A 21,120-nucleotide genomic window follows, 5' to 3' on the forward strand; every position below is an offset into this window, starting at 1 on the left:
GTCACATGCTTTAGTGACAAATGAGAAAGCTCAAAGAACTTCTAAATCCACAGCCAATCATCACAGCTCTATCTCATAATGAACAACAGGAAAATCACAAAAGTTTCTTAGAGAAGATTTGGAGACAGAGCAAAATACCAAATGAAATAATCCTGCAGTTTTGTTATTAGTGATTAATGTTGACAACATTATCCCACAGCTAACATTCAATTTTGTATACAAACTCAATATGCTGATTTCTTAAAAAACAAACAAGTGAAAGATTGATCCAGTATATTTAACAACATTAAAAACTTCTGCTCTGCCATAAACACTGTTGAGAGAATGAAAAGGCAAGCCACAGACTGGGGGAGAAAATCTTTGCAAAATACATTATCTGATAAAGGACTGGTATCTAAAATACACAAAGAATGTTTAAAACTCAACAATGAGAAAACAATCCACTTAAAAAAAAAGACGAAAGATCTGAACCTCACCAAAGAAAATATACAGATGGCAAATAAGCATACATGAAGATGCTCAACATCATTATGTCATTAGGGAAATGCAAATTGAAACAACAATGAGATACAACTATACACCCATTAGAATGGCAAGAATCCAAACCACTGACAACACCAAATGCTGGCGAGGATATGGAACAACAGGAACTCTCATTCACTGCTGTCAGGAATGTAATATATTACAGCCAGTTTGGAAAGCAGTTTGGCAGTTTCTTGTAAGACTAAACATATTTTTACCATATGATGCAGCAATTGTGCCCTTTGGTATCAACCCAAATAAGCTGAAACTTATATCCACACAAAAACCTGCACACAAATGTTGATAGCAGCTTTATTCGTAACTCTGAAAGCAATCAAGAGGTCCTTCAACAGGTGAATGGAAAAACAAACTGGCACATCCAAGCAATGGAGTATTATTTAATGATAAAAAGAAATAAGCTATGTGAAAATACATGGAGGAAACTTAACTGCATTTTGTTAAGTGAAAGAAGCCAGCCTGAAAGGTTAAATAATACAATTCCAACTATATGACATTCTAGAAAAGGCTCACAGGGAAAGGCTCATAGTTTTTATGAAGTCAGTCAAAAGATCAGTGGTTGTCAATGCTTGCATCAACAGTGAACTCTTATGTAAATGCTGTACTTTGGTTAATAATATTGTATCAATACTGGCTTATCAAGTATTACAAATGTACCACACTAATGCAATAAGTCAATAATATGGGAAACTATGGGTGTGCTGGCAGTGAGGGGAGATATAATAACCCTGTACATTCTGCTCAATATTTCTATAAACATTAAATCTACCCTTAAAAATAAAGTCTATTGGGATCCCTGGGTGGCGCAGCGGTTTGGCGCCTGTCTTTGGCCCAGGGCGCGATCCTGGAGACCCGGGATCGAGTCCCACGTCGGGCTCCCGGTGCATGGAGCCTGCTTCTCCCACTGCCTGTGTCTCTGCCTCTCTTTCTCTCTCTGTGTGACTATCATAAATAAATTTAAAAAAAAAAAACTTAAAAAAAATAAAAAAAAATAGTCTATTATTTTTTAAAAAACCCAGAAAGACTGATTATATTGAAGAGCATTTTAAATTTATTTTAATTAAAACTGCTATAAACCCACTTTCCCCTACTTATTCCATTTTGTTCTGCTGTTCTGTTAATATTTACAAAAATGTTCACCCACATAAAAAGGGATTTATCCAAGGTGCCTCCCATAATTATTCCTTTTTTGCATATAGAGGTAAATTATTCTTCATAAGAAGCGAGAAAATATTTCCTTCATTTATTAATCCTAAAAATGATTAGTGCTAAACTAAAATTCCCAACCAAAATTCCAAAGATGAGCAAAACAAAAGCCTGTGGAATAAAAAGATAAAGAATAATTAGAGTATTTTAAACCTCTACCTTCTCCAATAAACTCTATTACAGTTCAAAATACACTTTCTCAATGTAGATAAAATACTCAATTATAAAATGACAAATTATTTCTTAAAATAGAATTCTTAAAAGAAATAAACAAAATTAACCTACCCCAAGCTTTTTCCATGAGAGAAAATCCTCTCTGCTAAGTTTAAGATAAAATAGTCCTGGGAACACAAAAATCAAACATGCTGATGTACTGGAACCTTTGAGGGGGAGAAAGAAAAAAAGAGGATATTACCAGATTCAGATGTGAGGCTGGATGACAATTTTATCCATTTCGTTACACGGGATTTTTTGAAACAGAAAACTTACCAACTACACCAAATATATTCCTAATGTCAGGAACATATAGTGCAAGTAAAACAATGATAATATTGAATGCTAGAGTGATCAAAGAATGGCGAATCCATGAGAATGGAAAATTGGAGAAAAACATCATCATTAAAGCTTTCCTTGCCTGTTTAACAGAAAAAGAAATAGATTTAAGCAAAGAAGAAGTGTCAAAGCCAAAATACTTGTTTCGGGAAACACAGGTACAATACAGTAACCATGACTTCTTGCCCCTACACCATTTAGATTTTAGGAATATAGCATAAACCATTATTATAAAGTGCTTATGACACATAAACTAAGAAATATACCTTTCTGTGTGAACTTCATAAAAATTATTTTGGTTTAATTCACGAAGAAACATTTGTATTCAATTTCTTTAGGTTGCATAATTTTCAAAATGACCAACAATAATACTGTGATGAAATCTCTGAGAATCATTTTCATTAAATTCACAAATAGAAGAACAAAAAGTTCAAAGTAGAAAAAGAAATCATGGGCAGCCCAGGTGGCTCAGCAGTTTAGTGCTGCCTTCCGCTCTGGGCCTGATCCTGGAGTCCTGGGATTGAGTCCCACGTAGGGCTCCCTGCATGGAGCCTGCTTCTCCTTCTGCCTGTCTCTGCCTCTCTCTCTCTCTGTGTCTCTCATGAATAAATAAATAAAATTAAAAAAAAAAAAAAGAAATCATGCTATGGGAAAGAAACATCATTTACTATTTCATTTTATATTATCTGTTTCATAGTATGTAAATATAAAAACTAGTCCATGACACTTCACACTGCCAAGGCGGGCAGCAGGCAGTCTCATATGTTCAATGTTCGTATTTATGTCCCCGCTCTTCCCTCCTGCCAGTACTCTCCACACACGGAGGGGCCAAAATCTTGAAGGCCCAGTTCTTAGGGAACTCACTGTTTAGGGATTCAAGACATTCATGCGGAACCATTCATACCTAAAGTCTCTGTTTCCATTTTGTCAGAAATTCTTAAGATTCTTACATATGGTAACTAAATACAAAATGAAGATCTGTTCTGCCCCTTAATTATAATTCTAGAGCACATAAAATATTTTGACTAAGATTAAATTAAAATGTCTATATGAAAACAAATCTACAATAAACCAGAAGGAGCTTAGTTTTGCTGACTTGACTTTTGCTTCTTCATGCACATTCTTTTGAAAACAGAATACAGAATTAAAGGGGGGGAGGAACCCAAAACTTTAGAAGAACCATAGTCTCTAAATTGGAAACAATGTTGTGGGAGAGCGTAAATCTAAACTAAATCTCAAAAAGCACAAATTAGCTTAGTGGTTCGCTGTTATTTTTGTGCTTTCATGGGGCCATAGGCAAGTATGAGGTCTTTGATCAATTACTTGACAAATGAATAAGATATACAAGACTAGATGTGATTCAAACTTTCTAGTCTGCAAAGAATTAGTGTTGCCATATTAGGGAGCTGCTACATTAAGCAACAAGCCCTTTAAGAATACTTACAGGGAAGTGGATTAGAGGGACTGTCAAAAGCACAGCAAATAGTATGCATAACTTCACAGTCAAGACGACAACATCACGGGGCAAATATGTGCTATAACCTTGTAGTAATTCTGACGCCACTTTGTCTGTAAATTAAAAAAAAATAAGGGTCACATTATAAACTACTAAGATGTCAATAAAAGCAGAATTATTTTTCTTGCACAAATAGATCTTAACAAATTTTGTATTCCCAGTACCATATCCTTCTCTACTTTTTCCTATCCTATGAAACAGAGACAAGAGTTAAATATCTTTTTGAAAATTATAATCTTTTCTTTTAGTTACACTAGAAATCAGCACAGGCAGAACTTTTAAAATTATGACAATGAATATATATATAAATAAATATCTCTTCAGAACTTTTCCACAATCTGAAGGTTTTGATTGTGTTTTGTAAAGAGCTTTCACATGTTGGATGCCTGGGTGGCTCAGCGGTTGGGTGCCTGCCTTCGGTCCAGGGCGTGATCCCACGTCACAGGATCGAGTCCCACGTCGGGCTCCCTGCACGGAGCCTGCTTCTCTCTCTGCCTGTGTCACTGCCTCTCTCTCTGAGTTGCTCATGAATAAATACATAAGATCTTAAAAAAAAAATAGAGCTTTCACATGTATGACTGAAAGTGTATCATGTGTTTCCTTCTGATAACAATTCATACAGGTAGTGAAGCTAAAAAGTATTAACTGACTTGGCCAAGGTCACACAACACAAAGGGGAAGAGTCGCTGTGATACATGCCCACATTTTTTGGTGCCAAAGCGAATGCTTTTTCCTCAATACTGCAATGTTTTCTAGATTCTCATACTTCTGTGCATGCTGTCTGCTTCCTCAACATTTCATCTGTAGATTCCCCTTTCATAAGAAAATGTAGTTGTAGGGAAATGGCTTATTCCACAAGCCAGTACAGTAGGTCCATGACAGAATGTGTACATGTTGACCATGCTTTGCTCCACGGTGTTCTTCCAGTTTCACAGCGTTTTCTGCACCCCCAGTCAGATGAGAGGTATGAAGAGTCAGTGTTCTTAGGAACAGTCCATATCCTGGATTGCAGGGACAGATTAGTTTGTATTTAAAAGAGAATGGTGATTTTTAAATTTGAGAGTAATGCTCTGGAAAAGATGCTTTGGAGGAAATAAACACACATCTGTTTTCAAGGATCTTAAAACATAAAGGAGCAATAAGATGAACACATACATATAATAGAAAGTGAATAAACGCAGATACACACATAAGTGGCAGGAGTAGCTCTAAACAAAGAGCTAGGGTGATTCTCAATAGGGAAAGGGAATTATGACTTTGGGATGAGCAAGGAGGAAATCCAGGGAGGCGTGGGGAGAGTCATTATGATCTAGTGAGTAGCAGGAAGGTAGAAGGCCCTGAAATCTGGGACTACACAGACGAATGTTCAAAGTCCTCTACTTATTAGTATATTAACTTTTCAGAGTCTCTCAGTTCTTACATCTGTAAAATGGGGACAATACTATTTTGATCTGTGGAGTTACTGAGATCATTAAATAAGTTAATGTATGTGTGGGGAAAGAGATTTTCTCTCAGAGCAAGAAGAGCCGGGCAGAAGAAGCCCCAAAGTAGCAAAGAGAATATGCATCTGAGAAAATGAGGAGACCAATAGTGCTTCAGTGGCTGAGGCGGGATGTGCCACAGAGCGAAGAGTGGTAGGTGATATGCCCAGAAAGTGCATTAAAGACCCAGTAGCAGAGCTCTTCATAGGTAAACCCTATGAGGTGGGCCACAGAGATGCAATGACTTATAAAGATTAGTGTATTATGATCTGAACTAAGCAGGAAGAAAAAGATATGCAGAACAGAACAGTTAGAGGGTTACTGTCATAATCACTGAGAGGTAATGAGAAATGAACTGGACTAGTGATAACGGAAATAGGAGAGAAACTAATTCTCTAAAATACCAAAGAACTACTTTACATGATATGAGACTAATGGACTAAGTAAGAGATTAAGAAGAGCCAGGAAAGCTGGATTCTATTTCCAAATCTGAGATATTTGTGAGCCTTTGAAAAAATATGGCAAACTATTTTATTTCCACTTTCTGAATCATGAAAATGAGCTATTAACACTTATTGCTTAACAATTTTGTAGATTTTAAAAAAATGGTCTGGTTATGATGTAATACTTGGGCACTGGCCTGGTTCCCCAAAGGAATACTTTTTCTTCCTCAGCATATAATGCTTTAACATCTGTAAAGAGCCAATATTATTAATCTAGGTACATACTTATAGGTCTCTGTAATCTGACAAAATTTAGATATTAACTAAGCCTTGGGAGTGGTGGATAAAAGGATCCCAAGCAGCTCCAGAAACATGAAGAACTAGATTTATTACAAATTCAAAATATCTGTTATATATCTACTTTCCCAGGATGAAAACACTTCTGAGGCAGTCAATTCTATGTTCTTAGCTGAGTCTTAACATACATAAGGGATAGAGTACAACACATTTCTCTGAATTCAGACAAATCTCTACAAATCTCAGTAAGGATCCGATGGTATTCTCTGCAAGTTATATATGCTATTAAGTCAGGAGGCTATCCTGTGTCATACACATGTCAAACCATATGAAGTTTATAAGGATAACCAAGAGTAGTAGAAAGATCACTGGATTAGTATTCAGGAGATATGCCACTAAATGTGTGACAGGTCATTTTGCTTCTTTGGGCTTCAGTTGCTCATTTACAAAACAAGTTGAAGGCCTTAACCAGGACTAACCCTTTTGATTGCTCAGTCAGCAATTTCTTTCCATAAGACTGAGAGCTACCATTATCTCGATAGAAATACACCATAAAAGGTGTTCTTTAATTATAATTAACAACCCCTCAAAAGCTAATGTAAACAGTAAAATCAATATCTGAATCTTCTTTTGTCTTTGGAGAAGGAATTACTTTAATGTCATTCTTTTATCTATTACCCACCAATGATGAGATTTTTTTTCTTAGATGCATACTTGTCCATTAGAGAAAATGTAGGTACTCTAAAGAACTGGCAGTGGATTAAGTCAGAGACAACATAACAGCTTTACCTGAAAACAAGGTCCATTGCTGTGCAGGGCAAACTTCATTTACATAATGAAAATGTTCAGCCTCTGTGTTCACATAACAACAGATAGGAATACAGGCAGGGAAGTAGGTAGGTAGAAAGGTAGGTAAAGATATATAGATATTCCTGGAGCTTAAGGGAGCCAGGTTTTTAAAAGCTCATTAAAAACTTGGGGTGAAGGAAATCTGGGTTCTAGAGCATAATTTCTGAGGAGGCAACGCGGTAACAAAAACATTAACTTTAGAGAAAGTCAGAACTGGGATTCAAATTCTAACTCGTTATTCACTAGCTACAGGTTATTTGGCTGGCCAAACTCCTCAACCTATGTGAACTATACCTTGTAGAGTTGTAAGGATGAAATTAAGCAATGTATATAAAATACTGGGCACTTACAGAGTAAATGTTAGCTCAATAAATGTATTAGCATCCATCCTTCCTCCACTTTCCTTTCAATCTAAGCTTTCTTAGAATTTAATGCAGCATCTCCTGTTAATTTATGTAACTATTTGGGGAATCCCTGGGTGGCTCAGTGGTTTAGTGCCTGTCTTTGGCCCAGGGTGTGATCCTGGAGTCCTGGGATCAAGTCCCACATCAGGCTCCCTGCATGGAGCCTGCTTCTCCCTTTGCCTGTGTCTTTGCCTCTCTCTCTCTCTGTGACTCTCATGAATAAATATATAAAATCTTAAAAAAAAAATTTTATGTAACTATTCCTCAGTTATCCTGGAGACTGGCAGGCTATTTGAGGCTTCTTCCAGATACCTATTTATCCATTAGGAGGAGGTCTATTTTTTGGACTTTTTCTCAATGTTGAAGATCTCTAGGGTATTTGAGTATTTGTGCTAGGTGACAATTTTAATTTAGAAAAATATACGGCTATTCTGTTCCACTAAGTTTTTGCTGAATCCCAACAGTAAACCTGCTATCTCTGACTGATCTAGAAAAGTGTTACTGAGCTCAAATCTGCAAAAATTTACAAACCCAACTACGCAAATTAGAGCTTATGTAGTTCAAGAATCCTGTTTCATTAGCGATGATCAAAAAAGCTTAACCATCTGCCTTAATTTTCTTTGTAGTGTATCCAGTAGGGAACCATACTCATGTTGGAAATAATGCTTTTTCTGATGGTGTACACAGAGTTCCACTACCCTTATCGTACATCAGCATAAAATGCAAGAGTAGATTTAATGACTCGTCTTTATTGCTATTAAAATACCATAGAGATAACAAGAAAAGGACTGTATAGAGATTATAATTTTCTTATATACTAAAAACTCTAAGATCATACTCATAACATAATACTCTAAAATTACCATATTTGACTTAAATCTCATTAAAGATGGTGAGAAATTAAGGGCTGAAAAACCGATCACTGAAATTATAAAATAACTACAATGATAATGATAATGATAATAGTAACCACCAGCAGTAGCTCTCCTTTGTGAAAGACTGCTACGTGCCAGATACTTATAAAAGGCTGATTTAACATGTAACTAATTTCCTCCTCAATATAACTCTACACAATTATCCCTGTTAGAGATTAGGAGACAAAGAGATTACAAAGTGAGTATCCTGTTCAAGGCCACATAGCTGGTTAGAACAGAGTAGTTATTTGTGCCATATCTGTTGGATTTCAAAATCCATACTCTTTCCCCTGAGATTAGGAAAGGTAGCTGGTTTAGTAAAGGTAGGTGTGCAAGAAAACATTGTCCAAAAACTTGTCAGACTTGGAAAAACTCTGAGAGAGAAGCAAAGTGCCATTAGAGGTAATCATGGATGTCTAAAACCTGAAACATGTGCACAAGGCTATCAACCATGAAATCAGAGTCCTAACAGCTAAATATCACCAGAGTAATAAGAGCCATTTACTTGGAGAGTTCTATAAAAGCACTCATAAGCTGAAAAGTGTATTCAAGAATTTACTGTTATTATAAGAATTTAAAAGAATCCTTCACAAAATTTATGGGGAAAGGTCATGGTACATCATAGAATGTACACTGCCAACTTAAGTCTGAAGTCAAAGATCTCTGATATCTAAGCGTACCACTACAGTCCAGTATAAATCCATTTCTTTACTTGTTCTTTTGCAATTAAGATGATTGATTCTCCCAACCTCTCAAACTCAACTAGAGTCTAACATATGGAATTCTCAATTAAAAAATAAAATCATTATTGCAAATTTTTTCTTGTGGAAAGACAGCAATGTCCCTAAGCTTTACTTAGGTGTTTAAGAAAATTTTCATATGAAGTTATTAATCTTGAAGTCGAAACACTTCTATTTTTATTTTATTATTTTTTTAAAAAATATTTTATTTATTTATTCATGAGAGAGACACACAGAGAGAGGCAGAGACAAAAGCAGAGGGAGAAGCAGGCTCCATGCAGGGAGCCCGATGCGGGACTGGATCCCAGGACTCCGGGATCACATCCTGGGCTGAAGTCGGCGCTAAACCACTGAGTCACCCTGGCTGCCCAGTTGATACATTTTTAAAAGAAAGAAAATCAACTTTTTAAGGTCCATAAAGATACTATACAGTACTGCACTGAATTCTAGAAGCCAAAACAAATTAGTTTATTAATGAAAGGCAGAAACAAAGTCCATATTTAGGTATGAGATCAACTACAGAATGATTTGTCATTGGTAATTAAATAATACACTTACCATAAAAAGTGAGGTATCCAAAGAGAGCAGATATAAAATAAATGAGAAAACTTAAAGCAATTGCTGTATGAGTTGCATTTTGCATTCTTTTCTTTGAAGGGCTAAAAAACAAAATTGGCAAAAGTAGAAACTGTGATCTGAATTATATATAAAGAAACAAATATCTCCCAAGCTAGTCAAGAGGATTCCTTAATTAAGACCTACTTTATTAATAACTATATACTAGAATTTATGATTTGAAATTACTGCACAAAGATTATGCTTCCAGGAAACATTTTCAAGTTGGATAGAACTAACTCTTGGTTGTTTTGTTTTAAACTAACACTTAGGGACACCTGGTTGGCTCAGTGGGTAAAGCATATGAGATCTTGGCATTGTGAGTTCAAGCCCCACACTGGGTAGTTTTATAAAAATAAAATCTTTAAAAAATAAATAAATAAACTAACACTTAGAATCCAGTGATAGGAAAGAAGGATTCACAAAGGAGAATGTCACTCAATCTGAAAGTCTAAGAAGCAAAAAGAAAAACTTAATACACTTAAAATATTTCATGATTCTATGGTACCTTTGAAGTTCACAGTATATTGGCAATATTGAGGTATGGCAGAGAAATGAAAAAGCCATGGTAGGTATAGCATAAACACTCTGAAAAAGAATTTTAAAAATGAAATTATTAAGTGCTATTCTATTGAAACCACTACTTCATTTGACAATAAACTCAGGTCTTCAAAAAAAAATCAATTTGGGTAAGTCAATAGACTTTCATCTTTCATGAATCATCTCTTTATAAAATGAAGGTGTTTTGTTTTGTTTTAAAGAGAGACACAAGTATGGTCACCAACAAATGTATTACTTGATAGTTGGACTGCCTGTGCTAGCCAGAATATTTCTCAGATGGCTTCAATAACATGTTGGGAGTATCCCCAACTAAATCTAAGGGAATACTAAAAATACTTATCACATCTTAGATCTTTAACTAGGGTCTGTTTCAATAGGAATGAACAGGATATATTCTAGACTGACAAATTCTTAAAGATCCATTGAATACACAAATATAAGTGGTTTTTTAAAATTAGAATACAGAAGAGCCAGAGGAAGTTATAAAGCAAACAGAAGTTACCATCTAAGTGAAAATATTGTCTTTATAGAATGGATGGTGACGACTTACTTTCTCTTTTCTACTATAAAAAGATTTCTTCTAACTAACAACTTTAGGCCCTTCAACAAAAATCCCAGATGACCTATCTTGGGATATAATGCCTTCTAAAATATCTGAAAGGAGCTAGGAAGGAAAGCTGTAGCACTTCCTGACATTGGATTAAGGGAATGACAGTTTAATTCACAAATTCTCTTTCATATATTGCTCAATTTCCTGGCTTGTCAATTACTCTACCTATATCTTTAAGGCAGATAGCCTTTATCATGTAAAGGATGTGGTAATCTCCCTTGTGGAGCCAGAGAGACATTTCTTATTGAGGAACTGGGGATAAAAAGGAAAATGGTACATGAAGGAGTTAGCACACTAACATGCTATAATAGAGTTGTACAAGAGTGGAGGGGATTCTAGTATCTGGGACTTGGATTTCAACAGAATCAAAAAGCATAGATGAAGAAACTTGTGGCAACAGGGAAGACTTCGGACTCTTCTAGAACAGTAAAGTAGGTACCATCCATATCACAGTTCCTGTCTCTTCTGCCCATGCTCTGGCTCTTACAGACATTTCCAGTATACTGGTTTTCAGAGATGGCAAGGAGACTTGGTCTTCTGGTCTGTGCTCCGAGCATCATAAATTTCAACTTTGTAATGTCAGCCAGAAGATATATTAGCAGCACTCAGTTGCTAGTCCAATGATGAGCTGTTTAGCTACAGACCAAGGCTCTACTCACAGGGGAGGAGTTTTTGATATAATTGGCTATTTAGCTTTACAAGTCCAGAGAGCAACAGGAAGTCTGTATCCACAGAGGACCTTATTGGCCAGACCAGACATTCGGTAAATCTGTTCTTTTAGGCAGTGGCCCATTTAAAACAGACTCCATTTAAAGGCATGCCAAAAGAAAAAAAAAAAAAAGGTGGCTGTTTTATAATGGGCCACCCTGTGTTAAATAATATTATTCTTTTGGTAGGCAACCCTATACTTAGCACTTTCATGAAAATTAATTAGTTACAGGTACAAAGACCTAAGAGACCCTGTTACACAAATCTCTTAAAACTTGAAATGTGAAAAATCAACCAAAAGTATCTGTTAATAACTTACACACCTCTTTGGAGAAATGAAAGAGCTTTGGTTTACAATCATCTGTAGCATTTGAAATCTGTTTAAGAGGATTGAGGGGAAAAAGAGAAACCAACAGTCATTAAAAGTCAGAATACATCAACAAAAATGATGTATTTATTATTAGTAGGCTTTCAAATAAAAATACTTCACAACAAAGTTCCAAACTGCAATATAGCCATTACTTTCTCAATAATTAGGAAAAAAAATATTATTAGTGTGATTTTTTTAGCTTAAAATAAAGAAATAAAATATAAACTATTACCTGGAAGTACTGCTCTGCATAAATTAATGGCAGAGGACAAGGAATGGACCATTTTTTAATTATTATCTGTAAGAATAGAGAGAATCCACACTCAAGATTATTTCTTATAAAATTCATGACAAGAAATTGATTTCAAAAGGTAATCATTCTTTCAATTAAACTAGCACCATACCAAATAATAGCTAATAGAAGATTCTTTGCTCATATTATTTTTTTCAAGTTAGAAAGGGTCATCCTTTAACACGGTTACCTATTTTGATGGGGGGAAGGGAATGCTGTATTTCTGTTGAGTAGGGTTTTCCCCAATTTAAGATTGAGAGTATTCTCATGTCAACTTTCAAAACCCCACAAGTATCAAGGCATTAAAAAAAATACAACTCAAAATGGGAACATGATGTTTTTAGTGACAATAGTGTAAGACTACACTATTTGTGGACCTGGCATCAGTAGCAGATAGAGAAATATTAATAGCAGTTTGGGAAATGGCCACAGGCAGAAATAGAGAACTTATGCAAAGCTGGAGTACAAGTAATGCTGTACAAGTAATGTCCTGCTGGCTTTTTTCAGACTTGTATTACTTTTAGTAAATGTAGATAAAGTGGGCTAAGAATAACACCACATAGCAGGTGAACTCCAGCTGGTAAAAAGAAATTTTTTAAAAATTAAAAGAAATCCAAAGGAATGTTATTTCTCCGAAAGAATCAATGAGAAGATCTCAGGATTTTACTCTGAATGGTGGCCATCCTTTTCCTAGACCTACAGTTGTGGTCCTGTTGACATTACCATTGTTGCAGTGGTTTCAGAGCATTTTATTTACTCTGTAAATATTTGCTCCCAGCTGAGACCCAAGGGCAAGGGAGAATAAAGAGAGCATTTGTGCTTAGCAGGAGACCAATAAGTAAATACTATTCCTATTCCGTATTTATCTAGTTTTAGATTTTAACTAATTCAAACCAAGTTTTATATAGTGATAAAACAAACCTAAGAAAATGTTGATTTTTAGAATTAAGCTAATGAGTGAACTAAAGAAGGAGTCTTAATTAAAACCCTCACCAAGATAAAATAAAAAGAAACAAAAGATAAACTGAGCCAGTTGCTTTGATATTTCTAGGTAAGTTTGCAACATGAAATAAAATCAAATGGTCAGTTTACCAAGAGGAAAAAAATCAAAAGCAATAATTTCACATATATTTTTTGGTATCTTTTCAAAGAAGGATGAGGATGGGGTAGGGCAGACACTAGTCTCCGTTGCCACTGGTCTCTCTCTTCAGCCCTTCCTTGAGCTCGATGCAGCACACCCCCTTCCCCAACTGACAGCTGTGTGGCAAGGTGGCAACCGTGCACTGAGCACTTGTGCACCAAGTACTCTGACAAGGCCGGAGTGTAAGCTAGCTCATTTATTTTATCAGCTATTATTACTTGGCTGGCAAATCAAAATGTTTCAAAACAAGGCTCCAAAATACAATATAATGATTTTTGCATTCATTTTTCAATGAATTTCTAGTTAATGAAAAGATCATTAGCAGTTTGGTTTTATATTAATATAAACTTTGATTACTATAGCCAATTTCACTGCAGAGACCCATCCCATGCCTAAGTCCACACAGTGGGATGGCAAAAGGTGCTGTTCTATAGAGTGCAGAACTGGACTATGAAGATACCCAACAACAGAGCATGACAGGGAGTCCTTACTCAAGTTGAAGACAGAACATGGTAAGAAGATAACTCCAGGGGTTAGAGAGACAAAGGGGAAAAGAAGATTAAATTCACTTGCACAAAGGCTCTTTTCTCTTTCTAAGTTCTTCCCATCCTTCAAGGCTCAGCTCAAGTTTAATATCCTTCCCTCCTTTTAACTGCTGCATTTCTTATTCTGAAGCATATAAATCAATAATTATGTGTTGTCTACATTGTTCTCTATTGTTTTCCAATTAATTTTTCCTATCTCCCCTATGAGATTGATAGAGTCTTAAGAGCAGTGTCCACAAGTCTGAGGCAGCTATCATGCCTCACTTAGTCCTTGGAACAAGCAAACCTTCTGACCACAAATTGTTTTCTGTTTTGATTACTGGCTTACTCTAAAATATTACTTAAGACAGAACTTTTGGAAACAGTGGCAATCCATTTGTTTTCTAAAATGGACCAAAAAAGGTAAACTCACCTGGTTACTGACATTCTGAACCACTGCTAAAATAAAATAGATTTTATAAATTTTAGATATTTCAGAGAGGGCAAAATTTTAAGTTAACATTTTTTTACGTTAAAATTTTTATGCAAAATAAAGATCTGGGACAATCCAGATTCTTAAGTTTTGAGGTGCCTGGGTGGCTCAATTGGTTGAGCTTTAGACTCTTGCTCTCTGCTCAGGTCTTGATTTCAGGGTGGTGAATTCGAGCCTAGCCTGGAGCCCACTTAAAAACAAAACAAAACTGTACGTTTTTCTTTCCATCTGGTATAGGCATAAGCTCAAAGGTCAGTCAAGATGGGTGCTTACAAGTACATTCAGAAGCTATGAAGAAGCAGTGCAACGTAATGTACTTTCTTCTATGGGTGTGCTGCTGCTGCTACTGACAGCCCTCTCTCTCTCCTTAGGACATCCCTCGCCATCCTCCACCCCGGGCAAGCTGGTGGGGTACAAGGCCAAGCAAGGTTATGTCATATCAGATTCAACATAGTGGCCCCAAACGCCATTCCTAATGGTGAGACCTCAACCAAGGCTGTCCAACATGGTGCTAACCAGCTAATGTTTGCCAGAAGCCTTCAATCAGTTGCATAGGAGTGAGCTGGATGCCACTTGGGACTCTGGGGGTCCTGAATTCTTACTGGGTTGGTGAAGATTCCATGTACAAATTCTTTGAGGTTATTCTCATTAATCCATTCCGTAAAGTTATCAGAAGAAACATCCGGTGGATCACCAAACCAGTCCACAAGCACAGGGCAACATGAGGGCCGCCATCTGCAGGCCGCAGGAGTGGTGAGAAGTCACAAGTTTCACACACTCTCAATGGTTCCTGCTGTGCAGCATGGAGAAGACTCCCTAGTTCCACTGTTACCGCTAATTTAAGTAATGTTTAAGTAAGTAATGTTGGTAAAATCCTTATCTAAGAAATGATGTAGTTCAGTCATAATTGCTTCAAAGTGTTCTTTGTTAAAATGAGTTGTCTGCAGATTGTTGCATGAATGCACTGTCAAATTATGAAAGCTAAAGTGTAATAATGTTTGAAGACTGTGATGGCGTGTCTTGTTTTAATAGGATAAATATTTTTGTCTTTGCTTTATGTCATCAGGGAGTTTATATGCCAGTGCTTAAAATGCTGTTTGGTATACTAGGTGTAAAATAAATTCTATAAGTGGAATGCAGGGACACCTGGGTGGCTTAGCGGTTGAGTGTCTGCCTTCAGCTCAGGGTGTGATGTAGGGTCTGGGGATTGAGTCCTGCATTGGGCTCCCTGTGAGGAGCTTGCTTCTCCTCTGTCTCTGCCCCTCTCTCTCTCTCATGAATAAATAAATAAAATCTTAAAAAAAAAAGTGGAATGCAGAAGCTAGCCACATCATTTGTTGGTGCATGTAATGAAACCTACACTTCGTTGGGGTGATGTGATGCTCAGCTGGTTTACTCTCAAATGGTTGTTTTTAGGGGTTCGGTAAGAACAAGCTTTTTAAATTGGATTTTTCTTGGAAATGTGAAGAACATCCTAATCTCTTACCATGATCAGATGCGGAATAATAAAGGGTCCATATTTTTAGGTTTAATCCAGTATTTCATTTAAGTAACTGCTGGTTTTGAAAGAATACTTTAAAAGAATGCCACCATTTTTAGAATTAAAGCCATTGTGAGGGATCCCTGGGTGGCGCAGCGGTTTGGCGCCTGCCTTTGGCCCAGGGCGCGATCCTGGAGACCTGGGATCGAGTCCCATATCGGGCTCCCGGTGCGTGGAGCCTGCTTCTCCCTCTGCCTAAGTCTCTGCCTCTCTCTCTCTCTGTGTGACTATCATAAATAAATTAAAAAAAAAAAAAAAGCCATTGTGAGAGGGTTCTCACAATGAATATAAATCCTGGGGATCCCGGGGTGGCTCAGCGGTTCAGCGCCTGCCTTTGGCCCAGGGCATGATCCTGGGGTCGGGATGGTATACCGCATTGAGCTCCCAGCATGGGGCCTGCTTCTGCCTCTGCCTGTGTCTCTGCCTCTCTTTCTCTCTATGTCTATCATGACTGAATGAATAAAATCTTAAAAAAAATGAAAATGAATCCTGCTCAACCTAAGCAAAATTGTCTTGATCTCCACAGTACCACTGAGGTTCATGGTGGAGGCTCCTGATTCTATCCCATGACTCCATGGGATATGTAGAATACTGAATTTCATAAAAGTAGTCAGTAATGGTATTTATACCAGTGTATACTAAAACTAGTAGAAATTAAACATTAGGTAAATGAGGAGAATTTACCTTAAGATTTGTAAGCTAGTAGCCAATGCTAGAATTGGGAAACTGGTAGCCATCAAATAACCTTTTAAATGTGAGGATAGAAGATTAAAGTTGGCTTTGATCAGATTTTTTTTAAAAAAGACTGTAAGTTCCAATTTACATTATTTGGAGAGCATAAAGTAAGATTTCTGGACTGATTTTTAAAATTTTTATATTAAAATATTTTTAAAATGTAAAAAAAAGAAATATTTCAAAAATGTAATACAGATATTATATAGATTTGTAAATACATATTGACAAAAATAAATGGAGCCACTGACACCATTCTAAAAAATCTGGGTTAATATACACGTTTCCTTTCCCTAACCGTTATGTATTTCAAAACATAATTATTTAGGAAGTTTAAAATAAATGTCAGAATTAAAGGGAACTTAAAAAAGTGTACAGTGTCTTCATTGTTCCATTATAGATCAATTTAAATTTTGCTCACAGGTAAAAATCTGAGCAGATGGTTTGTAAAGCATTACAATAAGTGCAGAATAAGGACATTATTTCCATATGACTGCTACAGTAAGAAATCTGCATCAAATTTAAAAGTATCTGCCATGGCAGAAATGAATATTGTGAAAAGTACAAAAGATGTATTATATCAATACGTCTCATATGCTTCAAACTATTGGCTATAAAAACCAAATTATTCTTACCTATGCAATGCTTGGATTGCCAATTATCTGTGAGGAAAAAATTTAGTGTTATCTAGATTGATTCTTTTGCACCCATATGTTTATTCGCATACATAGGTCATTCCTAACCATACAGATGCTTCTCAACAATCAGTTTATGAAACTGGACTATTTTCTAATACTATAAGAAAAATAGACTTAAAATGGACTAAAGACCTTTAATTAGGATTAAATATGAGACCTAAAACCATAAAATTCCTAGAAGAGAAAACAGGCAGTAACTTCTCTGACATTAGCCATGGGCAACATTTTTCTAGACATGTATCATAAGGCAAGGGAAACAAAAGCAAAAATAAACTATTTGGACTACATAAAAAAAAAAAAAAAAGCTTTTGCACAGCTAAAGAAATGCCAACAAAACAAAAAGGAAACCTACCGAATGGGAGAACATATCTGCAAATGATATACCTGATAAGGAGTATCCAAAATACATAAAGAACGTATACAACTCAATGCCAAAAAAAAAAAAATCCAATTTAAAAATGGCGGAGGACTTGAATAGACATTTTTCCAAAGAAAACATACAGATGGCCAATGGACACATAAAAGGATGCTGAGTATCACTAATTCAGGGAAATGCAAATCAAAACCATAATGAGTTATTGCCTATCGGAATAACTAAAATCGAAAAGACAAGAAATAACAAGTATTAGTGAAGATGTGGTAAGAAAAAGAACCCTCAGGCACTGTGGAAGGAAATGTAAATTGGTACAGCCACTGTAGAAAACCACATGGAGGTTCCCCAAAATATTTAAAATAGAAATACCATATGATTCAATATTCCACTATCAGGTATTTACCCAAAGAAAAGATATATATGCACCCCTCTGTTTACTGAAGCACTATTTACAATAGCCAAGATACGGGAGCAACCTAAATATACATCAATAGACAAATGGATAAGGAAGATGTGTGTGTGTGTATGTGTATGTGTATACACAATAGAATATCACACAGCCACAAAAAAGGATGAAATAGTGCCATTTTCAACAACATAGATGGACCTAGAGGGTATTTTGCTAAGTGAAATAAATAAGTCAGACTGAAAAAGACAAATACCATATGATTTCACTCCTATGTGGAATCTAAAAAAACAAATGAATAAACAAAGAAAAAGCAGAATCAGAGCTATAAATACAGAGAACAAACTGATGGTGGCCAGAGGGAAGGGAAGGGGGGGATGAGCAAAATGGATGAAAGGAAATGGGAGAAACAGACTTCCAGTTATGGAATGAATAAGTATGGAAATAAAAGGTCCAGCATAAGGAATATAGCCAATGATATTGTAATAGCACTGGATGGTGACAGATGCCAGCTACAGTTATGGTGAGTACAGCATAATGTATAAATTTATTGAAATCATTATGTTGTACACCTGAAGCTAATATAACACTGTGTCAAAAAAAAAACACTGTGTCAACTATACCAGAAAATTAATAAAGTACCACTGCAAAAAAATCCATTTATGGTGAAAATAACTGTTATTTCTCTTTTTAATGTGAAGTGTAAAAAATACATGTTTATGGATGTTACCTAAACTTATTACGGTGATCACTCTGCTATATCTGTAAGTTAAGTCTTTATACTGTGCACCTTAAGCTTATACAGTGCTCTATGTCAGTTATATCTACATTAAATTAAAGGGGAAAAAAGTATGTGTTCAATTAATTTACTTCTAAGATAGAAGCCAGACAATTTGAGGTGGGGAAAGTAACAACTTTTAATACTGATAAATTCAACAAATGATTAAATATAAACACTGTTAAGTATTTTAGTTTTAAAAGCATCCATTAAAGTATAAGTATTTTGGTACACTAAAACCAGGGTTACTTCCACTTCATTTAATAATCTAAAGTTGTTTTATCTTTGCATCCCAGAAGATAATTTAACCTAAATCAAATGCATCTGAAATTGTTGTGACAGCTTGAAAATCTGCCTCTATAATATGTTTTAACTACTGGTGTGTTGTGTCGCTCCTTTCTTTCACTCATTTTTCAGTAACAAGGAAGAGTTTAATCATTTACGTACCCAGTATTATTCAGAAATAAACCTATACACACACTTATACAAAGAATTAAACTTCACGTAAGGTTTAACAGAATCAGTGTGCTCTCCTTTCTAGTTAACCAAAAGAGATACTGAATTTGAAACAATGCTCTAGCTAAGCCTCTTCAAAATACAGACAATAATGAAATAATTTTGTGGAATAAAAGTACTTTAATAACACACTGAAATAAAACTCTGACAGAAAACAGAGTTAAAAAAAGAAGACATTGGGATGCCTGAGTGGCTCAGTAGTTGAGCGCCTGCCTTCAGCCCAGGGCATGATCCTGGGTCCAGGGATTGAGTCCCACATAGGGCTCCCTGAATGGAGCCTGCTTCTCCCTCTGCCTATGTCTCTGACCCTCTCTCTGTGTTTCATGAATAAATAAGTAAAATCTTAAAAAAAAAAAAGGCATTAACACAACAAGTTCAATTTCAGTGAGGAGATAAGCAATATATTATATTTTAAACTTACCACAAGAGCAAAGAACACCATAAAGAAAAATGATAAACTACTTGTGTAGCCAAGAAAGCCTGTAAAATAACAGTAAAATAAAAAGCAATTTATAAGGAAAGTGATCCTAACATACGGCTAAAGCTATATATCGTGGGCATGTTTTCTATTACAGTGCTTGGTATCTGGGGCTTAGGCTGAGAATAACAACATTCCAACTATCTGTCACAGATCATTTATGCAGCTCTGTACAGCAGAATTGGAACTGGCTTACCACTAATGGTACACTGTAAGGAAAGGCTGGTCTTTAATGTTCCACTGTAAAGATTTTATTTTAGTGGGGCAGACAAAATACTACTGCAAACCGAGTAATAGGCTAACAAGGCAAGGCTGAAGGCTGAACAACCTAAAATAAGTCCAAGTTCAAAATTATTCACTACCACCCTTCTGCTAAAAATGTGGTACTATGAAATTTAAAAGCCCCTTAACATTATCTTTTTTCATCCTTCCTTCCAAAAACTGCCCTCTTCTCTAAATACTTACCTATTTTAGGAAGAAGTGCAAGAGGGAACACAATACCAACACAAATGATTATTAGTAGTGTTTGTCCATCAAGATACCAAGACCTATTAGGAAAAAAAAAGTCCTATTTTAGGCAGAGGAATCTGGTGTTTGTATTTACACACACACACACACACACACAGTTATAACCATTAGGAAACGCCTACTTCCTTTCGTTACAATATGTTCTTGTGAAATTCTATTACTTATTAATTTATATTTAAGAAAGATATCAAAACAATGAAATGCCATTTTTCAACTACCAAATTAGCAAGTATTTAAAAGACAATAGTCAGTGTTGTTGAGGAATGAAAAGGTGTGCACAAAGTTGATAAAGGTAGGGGCTCTAGGTGGCTCAGTTGGTTAAGAGTCTGGCTCTTGTTATGGCTCTTCATGATCTCAGGGTTCCAGGAAAGAGCCCCAGGTGAGCCTTCATGTTCAGCAAAGAGTCTGCTTAAGGACTCTCTCCCTTTTCCTCTGCCCCCCCCCCCCGCTTGTGCACAGGCGCACGTGCTCTCTCTCTCTCTCTTTCACTCTTTTTTTTTTTTTAAGATTCTTAAATTTATTTATTCATGAGAGACACGCAGAGAAAGGCAGAGACATAGGCAGAGGAAGAAGCAGGCTCCCCGCGGAAAGCCTGATGTGGGACTGGATTCCAGGACGTGGGGATCATGCCCTGAGCCAAAGGCAGATGCTCAATCATTGAGCCACCCAGGCATCCCTCTTTCTGTCTCTCAAATAAATAAATCTTTAAAACTGGTGCAGGTAAAAATTGTATATATTACCTTTCTGGAAAGCAATTTGGCAAGAAATATCAAAAGACTTCAAATATTCAACTCTGTATAAAATACTATTGAAAA

At 36.1% G+C, this 21,120-nt stretch overlaps 1 protein-coding gene and 1 pseudogene across 2 annotated transcripts in view; one reads left to right on the top strand and one right to left on the bottom strand.

Annotated features, from left to right (window-relative positions):
• Positions 1–820: 820 nt before the first annotated feature.
• SLC38A6 (solute carrier family 38 member 6) overlaps positions 821–21,120 on the bottom strand; it is a 62,858-nt gene continuing 42,558 nt past the window's right edge. For both annotated transcript variants that reach the window (XM_055303810.1, XM_055303809.1), the window contains 10 exons: positions 20,243–20,325; positions 19,721–19,779; positions 12,039–12,104; positions 11,760–11,813; positions 10,066–10,145; positions 9,501–9,601; positions 3,743–3,867; positions 2,236–2,380; positions 2,032–2,126; positions 821–1,857 (listed from right to left, as the gene is read on the bottom strand). In XM_055303810.1, the coding sequence (XP_055159785.1) occupies positions 1,780–1,857; positions 2,032–2,126; positions 2,236–2,380; positions 3,743–3,867; positions 9,501–9,601; positions 10,066–10,145; positions 11,760–11,813; positions 12,039–12,104; positions 19,721–19,779; positions 20,243–20,325 (886 nt within the window). In that variant the 3' untranslated portion in view covers positions 821–1,779. The remainder of the gene's footprint in view (positions 1,858–2,031; positions 2,127–2,235; positions 2,381–3,742; positions 3,868–9,500; positions 9,602–10,065; positions 10,146–11,759; positions 11,814–12,038; positions 12,105–19,720; positions 19,780–20,242; positions 20,326–21,120) is intronic.
• LOC129495984 (60S ribosomal protein L15-like) lies at positions 14,203–16,644 on the top strand (annotated as a pseudogene).

Source organism: Nyctereutes procyonoides, unplaced genomic scaffold (genome assembly GCF_905146905.1).
Source record: "Nyctereutes procyonoides isolate TBG_1078 unplaced genomic scaffold, NYPRO_anot_genome, whole genome shotgun sequence".
Lineage (NCBI taxonomy): Eukaryota > Metazoa > Chordata > Mammalia > Carnivora > Canidae > Nyctereutes > Nyctereutes procyonoides.